This window comes from Adiantum capillus-veneris, chromosome 14, assembly GCF_014529385.1.
Source record: "Adiantum capillus-veneris isolate H3 chromosome 14, ASM1452938v2, whole genome shotgun sequence".
Lineage (NCBI taxonomy): Eukaryota > Viridiplantae > Streptophyta > Polypodiopsida > Polypodiales > Pteridaceae > Adiantum > Adiantum capillus-veneris.
This window is the reverse complement of record NC_140944.1, coordinates 66831955-66856471: the sequence shown is the minus strand read 5'-3', so window position 1 is coordinate 66856471 and position 24517 is coordinate 66831955. Positions and strand designations below refer to the sequence as shown.

General features: G+C 44.5%; 1 protein-coding gene across 5 annotated transcripts in view; it reads right to left on the bottom strand.

Moving 5' to 3' along the window:
* Positions 1 to 454: 454 nt before the first annotated feature.
* Positions 455 to 24517, bottom strand: part of LOC147442542 (RNA helicase family protein) — a 211826-nt gene continuing 187763 nt past the window's right edge. For all 5 annotated transcript variants that reach the window (XM_086528698.1, XM_086528699.1, XM_086528700.1 and 2 more), the window contains 9 exons: positions 23834 to 23924; positions 23592 to 23756; positions 20430 to 20519; positions 20286 to 20357; positions 19997 to 20095; positions 19811 to 19897; positions 19685 to 19738; positions 19519 to 19598; positions 455 to 3208 (listed from right to left, as the gene is read on the bottom strand). In XM_086528698.1, coding sequence (XP_086384824.1) covers positions 3070 to 3208; positions 19519 to 19598; positions 19685 to 19738; positions 19811 to 19897; positions 19997 to 20095; positions 20286 to 20357; positions 20430 to 20519; positions 23592 to 23756; positions 23834 to 23924 — 877 coding nt within the window. In that variant the 3' untranslated portion in view covers positions 455 to 3069. The remainder of the gene's footprint in view (positions 3209 to 19518; positions 19599 to 19684; positions 19739 to 19810; positions 19898 to 19996; positions 20096 to 20285; positions 20358 to 20429; positions 20520 to 23591; positions 23757 to 23833; positions 23925 to 24517) is intronic.

Genomic DNA, 24517 nt, shown 5'->3' with positions numbered 1-24517 from the left:
TGTACATGGGTGTACAGAGATAGTAAATTTATACCTTCCAACCTCAATGAAGATAGTAAATGCTTTGATGCATTAACTGAATAATTCCTCACATTTTAAGCACTCACCCCAGAAGAGCTTTATAAAGAGGAAAGGTTAAGGTTTATGCAAGGGACCCTAGTTGTAGAATGATTGCGTTCTCACCATGAAAAAAGACACAAGTAATGGAAATCTTCAAAGAGTTGAGCATTCAACAGCTAGAAAATTGTCAATGAGCAAGCTAATGTGCCTTCAGCCCTTCCATAAAACATTAACACTAGGTTTGCATGGAAAGGTGCTCAGAGAGAGAGAGAGAGAGAGAAATGAAATGAAATGTTATATTGTCTTCAAAAGGCCAAAGTGACCTATGAGGCGAGAGAGAGAGAGAGAGAGAGAGAGAGAGAGAGAGAGAGAGAGAGAGAGAGAGAGAGAGAAATGAAATGAAATGAAATGTTATATTAACGTCTTCAAAAGGCCAAAATGACCTATGAGACCAATCAGTTACAAAATAGTGAATCTAATACCATGTCTGGGTACAAAAGAACTAGAAAAGAACTAGAAGTGGAACAAAATACTACTACTACTACTACAATCTAAAACTACGTGGGTGTAGTAGCTGATACAATAGGTACCCGGTAAACTGGATGTAACAGTGTGTGAAACAAAGATGGAAGAAATGGTGAGGATCCATCCTCATCTGCACTCTGGATGTCGAGAGAGTATGGCTCGAATCTTCTGTTGTAGTCTCCGTCGATGCTGTGTAGCTCCTCTCCTCAGTCGCGGTCGTCTGTATCTCTGTAGCTCCAATGCTCGGTCGATGAGAGTGCCAGTAGTGGTCGAATGAGTGTGGGACGAGCTCTGCAGTGGTGGCTGCTCCTCTGGCTGTCCCATATCTAGTGAAAAGAAATCTGTAATGTGTCTCTGGGACTGCCTCTCTCTAGCTCTCCCCAGTAAAGTGTCTCTATACCTGTGTAACTCAAGTAGATATAGTCCAAGACATCTCTGATCCTCATAACTCATGACCCTAGATAGAGGACCAAAACCCTCTCTGAATAAGCAGTGGAAACGCCCCCGTATCTCATAGAACACTGTGCAATGACATATGTAGTGCAACTCTGTCTCTGGCTCTCTCTGGCATAATCGGCATATCCTGCTGTCTGCTGGTATCCCTCTGAATCTACCAGTCTCAATCTCGAGCTGATGTGAGGATGTGCGTATCTGACCAATGGCACAACGCAAACCATGAGACATATGTGTGTCCATGTAGCTGGGTCGAATCACAAACCCATCTCCTGTGAGGTGGAGAAGATGCTCTCTATAGAAAGCCATCTTCGTGCTCAACTCTTGAGGCGGCTCTATCCATGTCCTCCTGGTGTCGAGCTGGATCAGGTCCTGACGAATGAGTCTAGTGATCTCCACCCGTGTAAGAGACAACGAGGGTGCCTGAAGAGAATACTGGAAAGGGGGCAACCTGTCCATGGTGAAGCCATGCGTCTGAAACCATGAAGTCATCTGTGCATACCAGCATGAAGTGTCCCCCTGTAGAGCTAACTGTCTGGAAGACTCAAGGGCCAGTCTAGCATATCTGTCTCTAGTAGTATCCCATAGGCTGTGCACAAAGGACACTGATCTGGTAAGCGCCTCAATCTCCATGGGGGGGGCAGCTAGCTCTGCTCGAATGATCGCGTGAGGTACGGAGGCCTTGGCTCTAATCAATCGGGAGATCATAGATACCAAGGGCCTCTCCATATGTCTCCAACCATCCTGGCCTACAGAAGGTCCCCATACCTGTACCCCGTACATCATAGCTGAGGCTACTAAAGTATCAAAGAGCCATAACTTTGTCCGAGGTTCCTGGAACTGAACCTGCGAACACATCCTCTCCAAGCCTCCCAAGGCCGCATAAGCTCTGGTCAGTCTAGTCTCTGCTGCTCTCCCCAAAGAAAACCTCGGCCCAGTGAAGACTATCCCAAGGTAAGTGTATGCATCTGTATACTCCACAATCTCTTGACCATACGTGAAGGTCGGTGCCGATCTCCTGATCCACTGCGGTGTGGTGTTAAACACCATGACCTTGGTTTTACCAAGGTTTACAGACAATCCACTATCCTCTGCAAAACTGTGTAATGCATCCAACTGTCGCTGCATACCCTCTGGTGAGTCAGAGATCAAGACAATATCATCAGCATATAACAACAATGGGATCCACGTCCCATTGTTGTTCGGGCTAAAATAAGGAGTAAGAAAAGATTGAGGTGCCGCAAGGATGCCACATGGATAGCTTAGATGAGCTTTGTTACAAAAATAGCTCTTAAGCTTCCCATATAATCAACGACATCAGTGCATTGGCTGAGTTACAAGAAAATTGGAGATGAGGACTCGGGTAACATGATAAGACAAGAATAATGCATAAAGAGACAACAGGCTTTTAATAGGTCTAAACAAAGACCTTGATAATTCATATATGTGGTAGGAAATTGGTTGGATCACCCCAGTAAAACCATGGCCTTTTCTTAACAGAGATCTGACTATACAAGGCTTTTAGACAATTGGACGTGAAACGATGTAAACCATACACTAATGATATTACTTGATGTTCTAGGAAAGTGGGACTGCTTCTATGCAACTTTGTAGAATATCCATGATAATTAAAATTGAAGAGTCCCGTCAAACAAATCTGGCCTTGGCCGTAAGCTGTGCGTTGTCATGGAATAGATTCTGCATCCTCCTTTGTGCCATTTTCCAAAAAGAAGAGTCTGCTGATATGAAATTGTGATTCCCAAATGCAGCTCTGTGCATACTTTAGGAAAGGCAAGTAGAATCTGCTCACTTTCAAACTTCATTCCAGACCCCTTGCACCGATTCCACCTCAGTACGACATGCCTTTATGATGGCAGAAATGTGGTGCCAATAATCTCAATTCAATCATAGTAATTTCTCGAATATAGTGCCGTTCTATGACAGCATTTGCAAGATTGATAACCCATTTTGGCAGGTGGAATCTGCCCACTCTTTAGCCTCATTTCTAAGTGCTTGCACATGATTCCTACTTCAGTACTCCATGCTTTTATGATGAAAGAAATGCGGTGCCAGTTCCATAAGCCAAGGAGATTCAATCACAGTAATTTCTCGAACATAGTGCCGTTCCGTGACAGTATTTGCATGGTAGATAATCCATTTTGGTGAGACTCTGCACAAACCACCACAAACAACTCTCTCTCTCTCTCTCTCTCTCTCTCTCTCTCTCTCTCTCTCTCGCGCGCGCGCGTCTGAAGCCACACCGACATCCACTATCGTCAATATGACAATTGAGGAGGAGCAAAAGAGAAAGACTAGAGCCCTTCATGTGCGTGTTATAGGTCTCAAAGACACTAGAAAAGTAGAAGAAGAAATGCAAGAGCTCATGAAGCGCATGGGTATTTCTGCACCCACACACAGGTGCTTGGAGAGTTGGCAAGAAGGGAAGTGATGAGAAAGGAAGGCCCAAGGAAAGAGCACTCATTATACATTGTCGGGGGATATGTGCTCGAAATGTGAGCCGGGTTAGCGCCGGTCTGCTAGCTGTGGGAGAAGAGAGAAAGAAAAGATGCACCACACCGCAAAATTGTCAAGCAACCTCTTCGAAACAAGAACAAAGTGCAAAAGTAATTGAATTTTATGATGCCAACAAAATCCGACGCACATTAGCCTAGGCGGTGCTGTTAACATCACCGTTAACTTAATTAATTGCGAATTAAGGAGTTTAAGCTCCCGTTTACAAAATCTAAGCCAAATTAGTTTAGCTTGCAATGATTCAAGATGTCCGCCGGTGATTGGTGTTGATGAACGTAAGACTAAACATGTTGAATTGCTGCAAAAACTTTCCCTGTGTTGCTAATTCTGCTTCTATCTACTTATTTTTCTTGATCAGGAATGGCTTCCTCTCCACAAGAGAGAAAAAGAATTCCGCTTTGTTGAGCTATAACCTCTTCGGTTTCTTCTTATGCACCTCTAGTTTTCCCCTCTCTTTGCATGCCGAGGACGAGAGAGAGAAAGAGAGAGCTTTCCTTTGTCTTGCTAGTCGAGGATGAGAGAGAGGGAGAGAGCTTGCCTTCTTTCCTTGCTTTGGTAGCCGAGGTCGAGAGAAATAAAGAGCGAGCTTTCTCCCCGAACTCCCTGGCCTACTTAGGTTCCTTCCTTCCCGTCACAGACCTTGCTTCGTTTCTCCAACACAAGAGCAAGAGAGAGCCCTTGCTTCATGCTGCTTTGGTAGCCAAGGATGAGAGCGAGAGAGAGAGAGAGCGCTTTCTCCTTTGTTCCTCTTCCGAACTCCCCTTCTCCCTTCCTCTTCTGTTGTCGCAACACAACTCTCCCCCCTTCTTACGTTCTCCACCCTCTCTTTGCATTCCCTAAACCCCCTATTAATAGCCCTTTCTGCCTCCCTTAGCAACAACGGCGCCGTCGTTGCTAGGGAGTGCAAAAACGTCCTCCAGATGACGTGGCAACCCAGCTGTGGAGCGACGCAGAATCCGCCCAAATCGGTCCCGAATAGGTGCGCCATGCTGAGCTAAGCATTTGTCGACTCTGCTACGAGCTTGTCCGAGCATCCCCTTCGTCAACGCGATCGCCTCTCTCTTCCCCTGCGCCCTACCGTGCTGCTGAACGCCATGCCATGCCTTTCTTTTTCCCTTTCCCACTCTCATGAAACCTTTTGGGTCACCTTTGGGCGGCCAACTCTACTGGGTGGCCATTGGATTCTTTTGGGTGGGCGGCCCTTAAAGGGCACCCCATTTGGCATACATATCGACTAAAGCATTGCCAAGCACAACATTTTTCTCCAGCAGCACTTGAGTGAATCCTGCAATCAACACGCTCTAGGTGACGACATTCGGACAAAGAGCTCATCAAGAACCTTTTGTGCATTCATAACGGCACCACATTTGGTATACACATCTACTAAGGCATTGCTCCGCGAAAAGAAGGCATCATATTTGGTACACATGTCGGCCAAGGCATTGCCAAGCTCCTACATCTTTCTCGACGAGCACCTGTCGAGTTAGGCATATCCTACAATCAATACGCTCCATGAGACGTCATTCGGACAAATAATTCATCAAAAACTGTAAAGCCACTGTTCCGAACTTGTGGCCAAAAGTCATCTGGTACCTCATCATCGGTCGTTGTCACCAACTTCAAACATTGATATCTTATAGCTTCGGATTCCGATTGGCAAGCTTTAAATTCCTATAGACTTCTCAAGCTGCATAGAACGCATACAAACCCTACTGAGGCTGTAAAACTCCCAGATGGCACAGAGTCTGAGGCGACTGACCTGGCACGGAACTGACCCCAGAGGAAATTTAATCTGACGATATCTTGGCAACCAGAACCCCGATCACTAATCTGAAAAGATCGATGCACTTCACAAAGTGAGCTCAGGCCCGTGCATCCACTTCAATTGACTTGAACTTCAAACTGCCATAACTTTTGCATCGTAGCTCCAATCGACGAGCCGTAAAGATAGGCCGGTAGAGCACTTCAAGCACTACAGTTCTAAATCATAAACTACCATCTGTGCTCCCTTCAAGCATACTCTTTTTTAGCATCATTAAGGTATCTGTTGGCCCTTTAAAGCCGCATCTGGCATACATTAACCGTAAAAATAGCTTGTTACCAAGCCCTGAACACTGATCATTAATGAAGTAAGCTTCAAATAAGCTTGACATGCATTTTTCTGGTATCTTTCTTAGCATGGGAGCACAGCTGCACGACATCCACCCCCTCTGAACCTGCACAGCCTCTGGTCTGTGCCAACTGTACTTAAGAAGCATCATCAGACTCTCGTCTGATGCATACATAGCACTATGCTCAGGAGGTTGATCTGTGTTGAAATCTTCAATATTAATCTCACCATCTTGTTGCTTAAACAACTTAACTCTTTTCCCTGCAATAGGCACCTTGAGCTCAGTGCCATCAAGCTCACATAACTTATAGGTTGCATTATGAAGTACTACATATGGTCCAAACCATCGTTTAACCATCTTCCGCATAGCAGTGTACTGGTTCTCCAGGCTACTGTCATATACAAGGACCCAATCCCCATCTTAAATAGCATGAGGTCGTAGTCTGTGCTTGCCATCAAATGCTGCTTTATTCTTCAACCTTGCTTCCTTAAGCATTACTTTAGCCTTTTCAATAGCTTCCTGACGCCTTTCAAGTTGGCGAATGTGCAAAGCAAGCAAATCTTCAATAGACATACCCTCTTCCCATGGCTTACGGTCCAAGAAATAACCGCTTCCTCTATAGGCATAATGGGTTTTTCCCGTACATTAGCTCAAATGGCATAAAACCTGTAACAGAACTATGTGTAGTTCGATTAGCCCATGAAGCAAATGGTAGGAGTTTAGGCCAATCACCAATATGTCCTTGGCATACCTTTGCTAAAGCTTGAACAATAGGCGGATGCCCTCTTTCACTTTTACCATTACCCTCTGGATTGAATGCTGTAGTGAGTCAATTTAATGCCCAGGCGAGCAAAGAAATCCCGAGCTTCATCTGCATCCAACTCTCCTCTATCAGCAATAATTCTACCAACATATCCATACCTTGAAATAACATCCTCAAGCAAGAACTTACATACAGAACTGGTAGCTTTGGTACGCAAAGCTCTGCATTTCACCTGGTTAGTAAGATCTTCTTTGGCAAGAACAATATACCGCATCTGCCAAACACCTACTGACATGGTAATCAGGTCCACCATCCACTTGTAGTGCATAGCCAGTGGATAGGTGGGATGCAATCCATCTCGATGTTGCACATTAGAATACTGTTGGCATATTAAGCATGTCTCCACAAACTGAGTCACATCTTTATACATACCTTTCCACCAGTAACGATCCTTAATCTTGGCAAAAGTTGCCCAGACTCCTTTGTGTCCAACCCATAAACTTTCATGAGATTCTTTGATAACCTGTTGTTGAGTCGCTTTATAAAAAACAACCCGTTGCGATACCCCTCTAGAGCGCTTTGGTTCCTTCCATAAATGTCCATCCTTTAGAAAATAGCCGTAAGCTTTCTTTCTGATCCTTTTATACTCTTGATCCGTCCACCCTTCATGCTTAGTAAGAGTGCTAAGGTAGCGACCGATCAAAAGCCATTCTCCATCATAGAACTCCTCAAAAAACACCTCAAAAATATGAGCAATATTACCACAATTTGCATGTAGATAAGAGGACGTATAGAACTTCAAGCCAACATCATCAGTTGTGGTCAGCATCTCTTCTTCATCTTCAAACCTAGCTCTTGATAACATATCTGCAACAGGATTATCTCTATCTGCAATATGACAAAATTCAGGGTTAAGAGACTTCATATAGGCTATCCATCATAGCATAGCAATATCCGGAGTAGAGCAATTTGCAATCATCCCTATCAGTGGCAAGCAATCTGTCTCTACTACGACTGAAGCTCCAATAAAGTATTATTTATCAGACCTTAAAGCAATAGCAACGTCCCAAAGTTCTCTCTTAACCTGTGGATAGCCTCTTTGGCGAGCATTGAGCACTTTTGCTCCAAATCGAACCGCATACCTGTGTCCTTCTTCATCATCTTGACCTATAGCCCAGCCAATACCTGTCGGGCTAGTGTCAACTATTAAAATTATTGGCATTCCGGATTTGTAGTCCACTTTCCTCAAGGTCGGAGCCTCAAGATAGCCTGTGTGTGAACTTCTTTCCAAACAAATCTTTTACCTTTTCTCACCAGTTGGTAAAGCAACAACATGAGCAAAATGTGACAGCCAAATAAGATAGAATACACATACACCCAGAAACTGACGAACTTCAGTAACCGAAGAGCACGTTTCCTTAATCTTTTGAATAGCTTCAACTTTAGCCGGGGACTTGGCCTTCTACCTTCTGGACTGCACATATGCCCCACAATTAGAACCTCTTTAGCACCAAAAGTTGATATTTGCCTTGAAAGTGTTAATTTCTTCAAACCTGGATAAAATAGCATCACAGTCAGCAATATGTTGAGCAACAAACTGTCGGCACCCCCTCTGATCTTTTACCTCATCTTTTGAGCCTTCCTCACAGCCTTTAATTGGTAGATCATCAATGAAAGACATAGTAACATGAGGGATAAAGTCCCTTAATACCTTATTCATGCCGTTCCTCATATGAGCCACAGAATTAGTAGCACCCTTCGGCAGAGTGCACATCCTTACCAACCCAAGAGGTGTACGCATCATAGTAAGATCCCTGCTCTCCAAAGCTAACTGAAATTGATCATATCTAGAGTAAAGATCAACCATAGAGTAAATTGATCTACCTGCAAAGGATTCAACAAATTCATCCACAATTGGGCCAGTACCCACATTGCGGATTGTTTGTTACCTTTGTTAACCGGCTTTATATCCTATATGAAGCTTAAAGTATCATTTTTCTTTGAAATAGTGAACCATCGATTAGAGTATGGCGCACATGATGGCTCCAAAATTCCCATTTAAATCTTCTCATTAAGCAAATTGATAAGCTTTGGCAAGTGAGCTCTAGGAACTGGAATGGGACGTAAGCTCTATGGCATGTGAGGAACAGTGAATATAACCATAGGTGAAACAACACTTGGATCCACATACCCAATCTCACTTGGCTCAAAAGCAAAAGCTCTACCGTGTTTTTCGAGCATATCTTGAAAGCACTTGATTTCCTCTTCGTTGAGAAAACCATCTTCTCCAACCTTCTGCTACTGCAATGTCTCCTTAGTGAATTTATGCTCAATGTTCTTAGGATTCCTGAGCATAGGCTGTCGAGAAGCTTCTTTGATCACCCCATCACTTCCTTCTGGTAGAGGTGTAGCCACTAGTCTCACTTTCTTTGCAACTGTCTTGTACTTCGTCTCTACTTGTGCTTCAACTTCTTTACCCAAGTCATCCTCAATATGCATAAGTGTCTCGTATATGTCCAACTCTTCGTACATGTCCATTGAGTGCACCTTAACAACTTCAGTTCCACTTTGTAATCTGTTTTGCCTGATATCCTCAAGCTCTGACATAGTGTCAACATAAGAAATCTCTTCAAAGATTCCTGAAATCACATCATCTGGTTCCAACACATCACATCCCTGCAATTCACTTTGAATACTTGAAACATATTGTTTCTCCCACTGAGGTAAATCATTAAATTTCCTGTAAGATATTGAATCCTTTGATGTCAATCCCAAAAATCCTGAAGAGAAGGTTTCTCTTTGCGAGAAGTTCTCCTCACTTGTACCACCATAGTGCCGCTTTATAGTGGCACCTCAAGAAAATCCTCAGTAAATCTTTGTTCTTTGAACTCTTTGCATATCTTTGGCATTGGACGATTACGTAAACTGTCTTTGTTCCTGGCATGGTCAACGCATACAATTAAAAATTGAACTGCTTTCTTACCATCTCAGCTCTGAACCCTGGTATAGGCCGAGCCATTATCTAGCACCCTAGTTTCCATCCGCACAATCGTAATGTAGGGCTGTCCCATAATTAGTGGGTAGGAGGAATGCTCCTGTATAAAAAAAAAATTCCTCATCACAGACATCCCCAATAGTTACCTTAACATTTGCACATGCATTATAAAGATCTCTTGGAAGCATGTTGGCAACTCAAATCCGCCACCCGTGGTCCACATCAATAGGCCACTTCCCCTTCTGGTGCAAATTCTTCGCTATAAGATTGATTTCTGAACCATGGTCTATAAGGGCTAAGACCGGCTCCTTAATGTCGCCAAGCTTTACCACAGTTTCTGTCGTTGCTCTTGCCCAATGAGTCCTTGAAAAGTGACTCTTGGGTATAGTTTCTTCATCTTCCCCGTCATTAAAATGCATGTTTCTTACCTCGTGTACAATCAGGGTTGAAACCACCACAAGCTTTGACTCTTCTTCTTCAAGATCTGCTAAATATTCTTCATAATCATCCAAAATTGCTTCAATGTGACGAATCATTTGGCACTTAACTGATTCTGGCTCTTGCTCACTCGGTATCTGTTGCTTCTTTTTTATAATGTCGATGATCTCCTCATGGAACTCGCGCTTGGCAATTCCCAGAATATCTTTCAATGTGAGCTCCACTTTACTATTCAGGATATGCTCTTCAAAAACCTTCTTGAAATCTGTAGCCAATTCAATATCAGATTTGAGTTTATATGAGTGCCCTTTAGGCTTACCTTGCTTTTTGTCCTTCGGAGCCTCCTCCATAACCACTTCAAGAGTAGGTTAGGAGCAGGCCCTTCTTCTTTCTTGCTGCTGAATCTCGTTGGCCTTTTCGACGTCCCAACAACCTCTTCATCCCTTTTCCACTTCTCTTCCACCATACCTTCATTGGCTTGAGCTTTAGCAATATATGCATACACTGAAAGAGAATCTACTGGATCGGTCCGCCCAATAGTTTCCCTAATTGAATTCCCTACCTGGCGTAACTTCCCATAATTACCTTACCTGCTTCTGTTGTCTTTAAACCATATGGCCACAACTGACCCTTTGCACCTGTACCTTCATCATCTCCCTTACCACAAACTTGTAGCCTATTGTAGCTGCTTCCACAAGAGCAACATTATGTTGTATTTCTTCCACTAGCTTCTTCATGCCGCCCTTGCCAAAGTTTAAGCGGAGCATCTCTCCTATTGCCCTGAGATAAATCTTCCTGTCTTTCCAAAAAACCACATTCTTCTTGTAAGCTTCATCAAATTCATCACACTCTTTCACATACCTATGGTCTTCACTATCGCAACACATGCATCGATTATCCCAGTTTTTACGTGGTGGCTGCTGCTGGTTAGGTTCAAAAGTAGACGCTTTTGCAGCTAACCCTTCAAATTTACCAGTTTCGAAATTTAAATTTAGCTCGTGAATACCTTTTACCAGATCGTTGAGAACAGGCTCCTCCACCTTGGGTACTGTCGAGGGTGATTTCTCTTTAATCTCTTCTTCAGCATCATCTATTACCTCGACCACGATCTGCTTGTCAACTCGCTTCTGTCATTTTACAATCATATTCACCGCTTCAGAGACTAATTTCCAATCTGATGTCAACCCCAATTCTCCTGTCGGGTCCTTAAATAATTGCACCAAATTCTTTTGAAGTCGTGGATCAGCAGCTTGAATAAACAATTCCACCTTCTGATCCTTCAAAGAGCGTTGTTCTGCTGATGACAACTGATCAAACTTCTTTTCAAACTCTCCTAACAGTTCTCGTGCAAATAAATTTTTACTCTTCTTCTGCACCCACTTCAAAAACTCAGTCTGGTCACCCTCTAAGAATCTTCCAAAAAATATTCCTCTTGCAACGCCTTCTTGAAGTCCTGCCAATTCGGTCCTTGAGCTGCTTGAATCTAAGTTCTGGCACTGCAATCAAATGAAATCCTTCCACTGAGTCATGGTCTTCAATTCCATTATCTTCCATACACTGCTCGTAAAAATTGCAAAATTTTGAAATATCTCTGCCTTCAAACCGCTGCAACTTCTCTGTAACACTTTGCCGAGCTTTACAAATCCGCTCTTGCAGATTATGTTGCTGTTGGGTAGCCTGTTGCTGCTGCATGTATGCTGCAAATTGCTGCATCATCTGTTGCATGGCTGCCTCTTGCGGTGTAGACATAGGCTTCTACTATTTTCCCACCCCGACTCGGGTTCGCGTCGGGTTCACCAGGTGTAGGGGGATATGTGCTTGAAATGTGAGCCGGTGGGTCAGCGCCGGGCTGCTAGCTGTGGGAGAAGAGAGAAAGAAAAGGTGCACCACACCGCAAAATTGTCGAGCAACCTCTTCGAAACAGGAACAAAGTGCTGAAGTAATTGAATTTTATGATTTCGACAAAATTGACGCACATTAGCCAAGGCGGTGCTGTTAACAACACCGTTAACTTAATTAATTGCGAATTAAGGAGTTTAAGCTCCCGTTTACAAAATCTAGGCCAAATTAGTTTAGCTTGCAATGATTCAAGATGTCCGCCGGTGATCGGTGTTGATGAACATAAGACTAAACATGTTGAATTGCCGCAAAAACTTTCCCTGTGTTGCTAATTCTGCTTCTATCTACTTATTTTCTCGATCAGGAATGGCTTCCTCTCCGCAAGAGGGAAAAAGAATTCCGCTTTGCTAAGCTATAACCTCTTCGGTTTCTTCTTATGCACCTCTAGTTTTCCCCTCTCTTTGCATGCCGAGGACGAGAGAGAGAAAGAGAGAGCTTTCCTTTGTCTTGCTAGACGAGGACGAGAGAGGGAGAGAGCTTGCATTCTTTCCTTGCTTTGGTAGCCGAGGTCGAGAAAAAGAAAGAGCGAGCTTTCTCCCCGAACTCCCCGGCCTGCTTAGGTTCCTTCCTTCCCGTCACACAAGTTGCTTCATTTCTCCAACACAAGAGCAAGAGAGAGCCCTTGCTTCGTGCTGCTTTGGTAGCCGAGGCGAGAGCGAGAGAGAGAGAGCGCTTTCTCCTTTGTTCCTCTTCCGAACTCCCCTTCTCCCCTCCTCTTCTGCCGTCACAACACAACTCTCCCCCCTTCTTACGTTCTCCACCCTCTCTTTGCATGCCCTGCATGCCCTAAACCCCCTATTAATAGCCCTTTTTGCCTCCCTTAGCAACAACGGCGCCGTCGTTGCTAGGGAGCGCAAAAACGTCCTCCACATGACGTGGCAGCCTGGCCGTGGAGCGACGTAGAATCCGTCCAAATCGGTCCCGAATAGGTGCGCCATGCTGAGCTAAGCATTGTCGACTCTGCTGCGAGCTCGTCCGAGCATCCCCTTCGTCAAAGCGATCGCCTCTCTCTTCCCCTGCGCCCTACCGTGCTGCTGAACGCCATGCCATGCCTTTCTTTTTCCCTTTCCCACTCTCATTAAACCTTTTGGGTCACCTTTGGGCAGCCAAATCTACTGGGCGGCCATTGGATTCTTTTGGGTAGGCGGCCCTTAAAGGGCACCCCATTTGGCATACATATAGACTAGAGCATTGCCAAGCACAACATTTTTCTCTAGCAGCACTGGAGTAAATCTCGCAATCAACACGCTCTAGGTGACGACATTCCGACAAAGAGCTCATCAAGAACCTTTTGTGCATTCATAACGGCACCACATTTGGTATATACATCTACTAAGGCATTGCTCCGCAAAAAGAAGGCATCATATTTGGTACACGTCGGCCAAGCCATTGCCAAGCACCTGAAGCCCTTGGTGAGCTAGGCATATCCTACAATCAATACGCTCCATGAGACGTCATTCGGACAAATAACTCATCAAAAACTGTAAAGCCACTGTTCCAAACTTGTGGCCAAAAGTCATCTGGTACCTCATCATCGGCCATTGTCACCGACTTCAAACATTAATATCTTACAGCTTCGGACTCCGATTGGCAAGCTGTAATTCATATAGACTTGTCAAGCTGCATAGAACGCATACGAACCCTGCTGAGGTTGTAAAATTTCCAGATGGCACAGAGTCCGAGGCGACTGACCTGGTACGGAACTGGTCCCCAGGGAAATTTAATCTGATGATATCTTGACAACCAAAACTCCGATCACTGATCTAAAAAGATCGACGCACTTCACAAAGTGAGCACTTCAGGCCCGTGCATCCACTTCATCTCTGTCACCTCAGCTGCAGTTGCCCAATCCGGTACGGATCTGCAATTGACTTAAACTTCAAACTGCCATAACTTTGCATCGTAGCTCCAATCGACGAGCCGTAAAGACAGGCCCGTAGAGCACTTTCAAGCACTACAGTTCTAAATCATAAACTACCATCTGTGCTCCCTTCAAGCATACTATTTTTTAGCACCATTAAAGAATCTGTTGGCCCTTTAAAACCGTATCTGGCATACATTAACCGTAAAAATAACTTGTTACCAAGCCCAGAACACTAATCATTAATCAAGTAAGCTTCAAATAAGCTTGACGTGCATTTTTCTGTTATCTTTCTTAGCATGGGAGCGGAGCGGCACGACAACGTTTCCCTACGCTGGAAGCTAGGAAGGAATTCTTGAAGAAGAGACCAACACCCAAGCAAACTGGGATATTTTGGGTGATGACCTCTCTAACACAGGTAGCACACATGCAAGAGTTGATGCCAGAGACCAAGGTGGCGAGGGAGAAAGGGAAAATTGCTTTCTACAGGGGAGGGAGAGTAGTGGTGTTGGAAAAACGCACTGCATGACAGAATGGAATTGTAGTGGCTCAATAAAGCTGGATGTAGGCGCATTTAAGGATAGTTTCAAGGGAAGAGACATTATTTTTTACTTGGAAATGCATCAGACTCCTGGCGGCACATTACCCAGAGTGACGGGATATCATTGGGAGACTACTTGTAGGGAGGATGTGAGATCAACGCATAGAGGATGGGGGTCAAGAGCTGTGGCAGTCCTATTCAGGGAGGATTTTCAACCCCTCATTCATATTTTGTTCGGAGAGATGAGTAGACCAGATATATGTGGGTCAGAGTGTGAGCGGAGACAGGGAGGCAACTCTACATTGCAGTATGCTATTTTGCCCCCAGCACATCTCATTACTCATCGCCCAAGGGACAATCATCCTACATGATATTGGAAGAGGACATATGGGAGTTCTCTCAGGATGGAAATGTCATTCTTCTCGGAGACTTTAATGCCAGGACGGGCCAGTCTCAGACAGCTTTCTACGATACCTCGGAGGAAATGTTGAGAGAATTGGATGTCAGTGATATGGGATTGGCAAGGTGTTCGTAGGATGAAGAGCACACTACATATGGGGGTTATCTCACAAATTTTGGGACTTCACATGGACTGGCCATCTTGAATGGCCTCCAGAGATTTCTAGCGTCGAGTGGGTTTACTTATTTCCCACATAGACATGGGGCTAGCACAGTGGATTATGTTTTGACTAAGCCCAGTTTCATTCCCTCTATTCGGGACTTTACAGTCATGCCCAGGCCTATTCGGGTAGCAGTAGACCATGCCCTCCTCACGTTTACCGTTTCATTCCAGTTCAACACAGCTCGGCTGGCACAAACATCTACACATACCCGATACACTTTTACTTCGGAGACTGATTCTGTCTACATAGATGATATCTACAGACGCTTATGCACAGAGCATCTGAGGAGACCTCTCGGGGAGCTTGCTTATATATTGACAAAGACATTACAAGGTGCTGCAGTAGAGGCATACCCACACACTGAGCCTGGGCGGCAACGACGTTCTGGGAGCACACCCCAGAATAGCTGGCATGATGAGGAGTGCAGAGAGACTAGAGCCCGACTTCAGAGGGAGGTACTTTTAGGAGTCATTACTCACATGCAGTCATGGATTGCTTCTCGGCGTTCCGTACTACGTAAGAAGAGGGGCGTGCCCCGACTAGGGCAGGATTTATATCAGTTGTTTTTTAGCTAGGATTCAGGCGAAGCATGACAACTCTTCCATGAGCACTCTCCCCCAACAGTCATCACTTCTATGGAGGTATGGGGTCAATATGCATCATCCCTCTACACAGTCTCAGGGCAGCCACCTCTTCCAGATCAGCCAGAGCCATCCCACACACATGTGCTTTCTTTACCACCGAGATGGTAAAGAAAGCTATTGACAGGATGAAGACCACGAGAGAATATGATCACGATGGCCTGGTAGAAGATCATTCTATACATGCCAGAGATCTGCTTGCAGAGTTTCTAGCAATGTTGTTCAACCCTCCATGTGCGAGGGCCTACCTGGTACTTGGAGTTTGTCCACTATTGTACCTATTTTCAAGTCAGGGGACCCTATGGAGCCTAGGAACTACCGCACTATCATGATTGGACACACTTTGGCACGGTTGTACGCATCCATCCTTGAGCAACAGTTGAGTAGATGGGCAGAGAGAGAGGGTGTGCGGGCAGCCAGACATACAGGTTTCAGGAGAGGTTTCTCTATTCTTGATCACATTCTGACACTTGGAGCCATTATTGAGGAGGAGAGATCACGTTTGGATTTCTGCAAAGCCTTCGATACAGTGCCTAGAGCTAGATTGATGCACAAACTGCAAGAGATGGGAGTACCCAAAGAGTTGATTTGGGGGATCTTGGCTCTATACAAGTCAGTAGTGAGAGATGTACGCACTCCAGAGGGGATTTCTGACTTGGTTCACTCCAGGACTGCCTGCTATCTCCTACATTAATTGGCATGTATGTGGATGAGGTTACTGACTACATTGAGAGGGATGGAGACAGAGGAGCACAGTTGGCAGGGACATGGATCAACTCTTGTTGTATGTTGATGATATTGTGTTGATTTCTGACTCCTTGGAGGGATGCAGCGTCATTTAGATGCTTTTGTACACATTTACCCACGATAGTGGATTGTCTGTTAACCTGGGTAAAACCAAGGTTATGGTGTTTAATACCACACCATAGTGAGTCAGGAGGTCACCACCCACTTTTACATATGGCCAGGAGACAGTGGAGTATATAGATGCATACACCTATCCTGGAGTAGTCTTCAGTGGACCGGTGTTTTCATTGAGGATAAAAGCAAAAACAAGATTGACGAGAGCTTATGCAGCCTTGGGGGGGGGTTGTTGGAGAAGATGTGTTCACAAGTTCAGTTTCAAGAACCTCAAACAAAGCTGTGGCTTTTTGACACTCTAGTGGCTTTAGCTATGTTGTATGGGGTTCAGATTTTGGGACCCTCAGTGGACCACCATGGCAGATCTGGTAACACTGATGGATGGAGATGTATGGAGAGGCCTCTAGTCTCTATGATCTCTCGACTGTTTCGGGCTAAGGCGTCAGTGCTAAATGAGATTATTCGAGCCGAGCTAGTTGCCCCTCTTCTCGTGGTTGAGGCCCTTACTAGATTAGTATCCATCATGGGACCTTCCCAGAGATAGATATGCTTGGCTAGCCCTTGAGTCATCTCGACAGCTAGCGTTGCAGGGGGACACATCATGCTGGTATGGGAAGATGACATTATGGTTGCATCCTCCTCTCACACGGACAAAGATCATACGTCAGGATTTGATTCAGCTAAATACCAAGAGCACATGGATACAACCGACACAGGAGTTGGGCACGAAGATAGCTTTCTATAGAGAGCATCTTCTCCAACTAACAGAAGATGGATATGTGATTAGACCGGCCTATATGGACACTCATTTAGCCTATGAGATACGATGAGCTATTGGTCAGATGCGCAGATCATCGCACCAGCTAGAAATTAAGACTGGCAGATTTAGGAGAGTACCAGCAGAGGCCAGCCAGGATATGCGAGTTGTGTCATATAGAGCCAGAGACAGAGTTACATCACATTTGTCATTGTCCGATATACTATGAGATACGAGGCCGCTTTCATTGTCTATTTAGAGAGGGCTTTGGACCATTGGCTAGAGTCATGAGATATCACGATCACAGATGCCTCAGGTTGGTTTTGCTAGAGCTGCGCAGACACAGGGAGAGTCTCTTGAGGAGAACAGGTAACGGGAGACATTCACAGAGGAAGATTACTGACTTCTTTAGAGCAAGGGCTCAACAGCTAGATAAGCATGCTCCACAGCAGACTTTAGAGCCCACTTATACCAGAGGTATATTAGTTGACGGAGCCATTGAGCTCGGGAGAGCTAGACGCCCACGTCTACGAGGGCGACCACGACATCGACGAAAGCTCCATCAGAGGATCAGGACTATTCTAGCACGACATGTGAGACGCCCAATACGACTATTTATAGAGGTGGACATTGACGAAGCTCATCAACAACCGATGCAGTACTTTCTCGGACAACGCCCAATGCCGGGCATCCTCAGGCACTGATGATGACGATGATGTTATCAGTCTTTCACTCTACTTCAAATTTTTTTATTTTTGTACCCAGACATTGGATTAGATCCACCAAGATTGTATCAATTTGGTCTCATACGTCATTTTGGCCTTTTGAAGACGTTTAATATAACAATTTATCTCATCTCTCTCTCTCTCTCTCTCTCTCTCTCTCTCTCTCTCTCTCTCAGATCATCAGGCTCATCCGCCAGGACCATACTCAGCTAGACACCAGGAGGACATGGATACAGCCAGCACACGAGCTGGGCACGAAGATGGCTTTCTACGGAGAGCATCTTCTCCAGCTTACGGAGGACAGTTTTGTGACAAGGCCCAAATACATGGACACCCACTTGTCTCATGGGATACGATGTGCTATTGGCCAGATACGCACATCTTCACACCAGCTGAGGATCGAGACTGGGAGATACGGTGGAGTACAAGCAGAGGCCAGGACATGCCCCTTGTGTGACATCGAGCCTGAGACAGAATTGCACTACACATGCCACTGCCCCGTCTACTACGAGATACGAGGCCGCTTCCATTGCTTGTTCAGAGAGGGCTTTGGACCACTCTCCAGAGTCATGCGTACGAGGATCAGAGATGCCTGGGTTTGTTTTTGCTTGAGCTGCGCAGACACAGAGAGAGCTTGATGAGAGGAGAGGCTAGCCAGTCTCAGAGACAGATCACAGACTTCTTTAGAGCTGCCACTGGACACCCGGAGGAGCTACTACCACAGCAGAGTTCGTCGCCTCACACCAGAGGCACACTGATCGACCGAGCGATTGAGCTGGGAAGATCCAGACGCCCACGACTGCGGAGGACTACATAGCATCGATGGAGGCTGCATCAGAGGATTTGGATCACTTTCGCCCGACATGCATGACACCCGGTCAGACTACTGACCATGGAGGAGATTGATGAGATCTGCCACCAACCGATGCTGGATCTCTTGTGATCTAGCTATCCCAGCTAGCTGCTTAGTTCACACCTAGCAGTTTAGGATTCCATAGTATTTTATTTTGTCATTTTGTCATTTTGTCATCTTGTTACTCTGACTTTGTATCAGATCCACCACATTGTAACTTTCTGGTCTCATAGGTCACTTTGGCATTTTGAAGACGTTAATATAACATTTTATTTTCATTTCACACACACACACACACACACATCAGAGGTGTCTCTTGCTGGAGATCTGTAGACTCAGAGAGACTACCCTCAGGAGCAGAGCACCTTCACATAGAGGATCCATACAGAGGCAGATTGATACTTTTTACAGAGGGACCACTTGGCATGGCCCACGACAGGTTACCCAGTCACACCCTCATTGCGGCATCCTTCTTGCTCGAGCCATCCAGCTTAGCTGCTCACAGCACTTGAGGATGCGAGGATCTTCACATCCTGGATGAGGGCTACGGGTCATTGAGAGACATCGAGCACGCCTTCCTAGGGAGCTGACTATGAAGGACATTGAGGCCATATTGCACAGACTCATGAGAGAGTTCATGGGATGATCACCATTGTATGCTTTCTCCATTGTACACCTCATTGGTCCTCATGTGATTGTACCCTTCGCTATATGTTTTGAGATGATGTATTATGTGGCGCTGCTGATCCATTATATGCAGAATTTAAAAAAATAAAAAATAACAGGATCTGTTTTATGCAAAATAAAATTAAAAAAAGAACGAAAATGCGAAGGCCTAAAAAGTTGACACAGATGCAAAGAAGGACCCTTTTAAGACTACCTAAAAAGCACTGAAGAAGGGTGAATAAAAACTTCCTCGCCATCTCGAATTCGCTTGTAGCAGCCCTGTTCTACAGATATCTGCAGAGGTAAAGAAATGGGGAAATATAATATGTAATTTTTAATGTTTTGAATTTCAAAAAAATCAAGGCTGAGAACAACCAAACCTTCAATTGACAAGCATTTGCAAAAAATCCTGCCACAATGGCTTTTTGTATCACCTGCAGTAAGAGCCAGTTTACGACTGCTACCTCAATGAAAGGAATAGAGCTGCCTACAATTGAGACCACTACCTTAATGTCTCTCTCACAAGACTTCACTGCAAGGCCAAGTCGCTGTAGCAGTTTGCTCAGATGAGACCGGATATCTTCAACCTTTTTCTATCAGTAACAAATTGCAAAATAGGATCATTATGATGGTTCTTCTTCCCATTTTCTCCTCGATTAAAAAAGGAAGCCCGAGCAACATGTCACACTTACTAGTGCCTGATAATTAATCAGGTTCCTGTGGCACCACTGTGCAGATCTTTGAGATTGCAGAAATCCTTCAAATACGTTTAGATAAGTTATATGGTCACCCTGCTTGCAGACTACAGGTATTAGAATCCAAATAAATGACTTCAAAGCACTCAGAATCTAAATGGACCGACTGTTCCTAAACAACCTTCAGACCTTTTCACTTATTGAATAAAACCTTGTTTACATTGGAATGAGCAAAACGGACTTAGCAGCATGATCAAAACTATTATTTGCATTCATGGCTTCCAACCTCAGAAGCTGCAAACCGTAACTTCGCTTCATCAAGCTCCTTTTGTCGACCTCTGCTTGGTACCCAAATGGACTGGACATAGCAAACATTCCGCCAAGTCAGAAGCAAGCTTAAACAAAGGTGACCAAAACAACTTTTACATACCTGAACAGAGAGAGCAGCCGCAATGGTGACCATTTCCAATGCGCAACCGAGTGCACATGATGCAATCAGTGTCTTTCCAAGCATGGGATGCTGCACATGACCAGGTGGCAATAACTTAAAGAGATGCTATACATGATCAGTCAAGCACTAATTATGAGGGCTAAACTTTTTACAGGCAAGTTGCAGCCACTCGAGCCTTCCCTTCACGCTGTGAGTCTCTAAGCGAGTCACTAGAAGGAAAGTCCTACATTTGGAACCTTTCCAAATTTGCTGTTTCTGGGCTCCTGAGTTCTTGTGCAATGTTCAGTCTTTTCAGCCTCCAGCTACTAGATCTATATTGAGTTCCACTTTTGGACTAATGCTCTAAGACACCTTATATAGATGCCATAAATCCATGTATACCTAGAGTCGCCCAAAGTCATTTCTTCCTCAAGACATGTAGCTGAGTATCCATGCATGTGCATTACAAGTCTTGTATTTTGCTATTGTGCATAAAGAAATACCTAGAGGTTGCTGACCCAGGCCAACTACCCCTTTTTTTTCCCAAGAGAAAATCTTTTATTAAAATAAACATCTCACCAGGCAATCAAAATACCAATCTTGCATACTCTCCAAATTCTCAAGCGGAGGAATTGGCTGAAAAGGTGTAGAAAGCTGAATAATAACTCTCCATATAGGTTGATGATGGATGCATCCCCAAATGCCACTTTCGAACAGCCACAGGAAAAGAAAGGAACATACCATGCACAGCAACTACATCAACACAACCTATAACAATCGTCGAGAGATTACATGCTCTCAATGGATATGCCAAAGCTAGTGGCTATAGAAGGCTCTACTCCAACGTCTGAGAGCGGCAATACATTGCCCATCGCCGGAAGTCGTTTAGACCACTAGAGATAGTGCAATATTTTGTGCCAAGCAAGAGGTGGCATATGGGCAACCGAGTATATGACCAGACATGAGATCCACATAATCAAGTGTCCAATCATCATAAGCATGAACTCTCATGGGCCAACATAATGCTGCTAACATCTTGGTATACGGACCTCCATGCATCTTAGGTGGATACATGGTCTTTTAAGCCAATGCAAACTCTTGCAATCAGATTGGGTTCGCCACAAACATTCTATTCTACAATCCATGAAGTGTAGCATTCAGTTTTGTTTCTAATAAATAAATTCTCTAAAGCCTAAGCAACAATAGGTCTCATTTCTGCAAGAAATACATCACATGCATGTTGAACATATGAGGTAGGCGGTGAAGGAGAAGCTTATAAAATCCTGATAGTAAGAAAAGCACGTCTCAGTTGTTGCTTATTCCTCATTTTGATACATACAATACGTTGCATATGCCAAGAAGCATGGAGTCCCTTAAAAAAGGATTTAGATGCACAACCCTTATCTAACAAGGATTTGTGATGAGCCCGGATGGATCATTTACTAAGCTTATGTGTGTCATTACTAGCAATACATGGTTTAGCATCAATAAAAGCTTCTTGTCCTATCCATGCCAGTCAAGGGAAAAGCCTCATCAATCTCCCACATACGCGCAACAACCCCTATGCGGATCCCATAGGTAGCACTATTGACCTGCGCACCGACCAATGAAGCATTTACGCAGGAAGCTCTTGAGCCATCATCCCATCCAGCCCAATCATTGTGTGTCCTCTTGCCTAGGTGGCACCCTTCTGAATCTGTCACATGCATTCCAAACAAATGGCTGTCTCACCATCACCTCCACACTAGAAGGTGGGTGTCTAATCAAAGCAAGGCGCAAGTTTTTCCATATCCTCAACAAGCAGCACATAAAGGGTAACAAATGAGACATATCCAATGGTGCATCTGTGAAGATGGATCTGATGGTTGGGCGCCAAGTGCCGGCAGTATCCATAGAAAACGAGGAGAGGCAGGTGACAAAGCATGGGATAGAAATTGTTTCCAGGGCTCAGCCCCATGAAACCATCCGCGTACTATGAGCTTGGCAAGCAATGCCTTGCTCTGCATCTCAGCATCAATAATCCCCAAGAATCCTCCTCTCTAGGCAAAATCACAGTGTCCCACTGAACTTGAGGCCGTGTGTCAATCGATTCATCCAAATCACTCCACAGAAAGTTTCACACTAGGCACTGCAAAGCTGCCATGGAGTATCATCCATGAAATAGCCTCAACTTGTATCACCATGGAGTAATTGTTATTGTTCTGAAGAATAAGGTCTACCATGGGGACACATACAAGGGGAGGTGCCAACCAAATTCTGGCCTACACCCTGTGTATACACATCATTAAATGAATTCCATCATTTGAACCTGCACCGTGAATTACGAGAACCACCGTAATGTACCCAAGAATGGTAAATACGAACCTACACCCTCTGAATACCCAACCTGCAAACAATGTTCCCAAGAGAACTGTTGGAGATATATGACTAAAGTAGAACGCATTGTGCGCAAAGATTTCATCATCCAAAGCTCAAGTGGAGGGTTGTTGGGGATGTGATATTATGCTGTCAAACTAATAGGCTTCCATGCATTGGCTAGAGTGGAGGTCCCTAAAACCTCAAGGCTTTGGGGTCTAGGTGGCTAGACCAGGTTGTGGATACCTTGCAGCTAAGCTTGAGTGTATAGGCACAGTACTAGAATTGGGGATCGCCTAGGACGTTGCTCCCCCATAGAGCTCTCCACTCATTTATAAAGCATCCTCAGAAGACAGAATCAATGTCCCTTCAGAAGCTTAACAATTTGCCCATCAACTATGCCTCCTGACCTCACTCACTGAAATCCTAAGCACATGAGTTATCCAAGAGCTATCCATTGAGCTTGTCTAGAATAGAAGGATGGTATCAGTCAGACAATCCAAAAAGATGTCCAGGCTCACAGTGCGCATTTCAGAAAGCTGGCAAGCGTCAGCACAGCTTCCTTGAAATGCTGATGCTCATTGTCTGCATGAAACTATATCTTCTTGCAATCTTTTCAAGCTGTATTCCTCCAAAATCTAGCCAGAACTAAGTTTTCTGTACCCAAGCCTGTGTGACAATTAACTTCAGAGAAAATAATCTGTTGATTATCGAGCCATTATTTCCAATGCACATGCAAAAGAAACCGGTACAATTGAGAAAATGATTACCAGTACATTGTTTAGTTCACCCACAACATGATCTTACAAGTGGAATTTCTGCAATCTGAAATCCTGTTGGCGATGTTAACTTTGCATCAGAGTCTATTGCACCAATAGCAAAAATTGTTTCAAGTGCCCGAACCATTGCTTCTGGTGCTGGTGATGCAAGCCAATCAAAACGCATGATACTGTCTATACCTAAAGCTTTTAGCTGCATACCCAAAGATCAAAACCATGAATACATTCCATCTGGTGTCCACAATTGTGTGAAGTGGATAAGCAACATACCTGCAGTATAGTAGATGTCAGATTTGACCTTTGTATTTCTGGAACAGTTTCGGCACTCATTAGATTGGTGTAATCGTCCTCGGTGTACAGCCTGTGCTACAAAGTTGAAGTAATTCCTCATAATACTTTCTGAATTTGAGCACATTTGGTTAGCACAAATTCATATGGTGTACGCTCTTTTTACATGTGGAATGAGAACTAACAAGATAAGAGTTACATTGTCGACCGTAGTGGAGTTCTCCTGTTAGAAACTACAAACTTGACAACATGTGCTCTTGGGATGCCTCTAACTCAAGATTCTAGAATGAACTCTGCGGGGAAGACTGAAACTACAAAAGTCCCTACTAAGTCCCTACAATGAAGACTCTCGACTTTTCAAGATCAAAACTTCATTTTTCATTGCATACCTAGTTTGTAGCCATGACGTCTCCCACATTTACTGATTTCCCATCTTTTCCTTTTAAATCTCAGTCCCCTACCAGAGAGGGTGTATGCAGGATTAAGTTTCTTGATGTGGATATATTAACTCTCAATCTCCATCATAATTCAGCACCAAAACCTGATGACATGAACAGCCTTATGCTCTCCTTGTACAGCATGCTGTCCATAGTTCTAGCGATCCAGCTATGGCAACCACAGTCACAGGGGACGCCCATTTTTGGGCTTCCCGTCCCCACTTTTCCG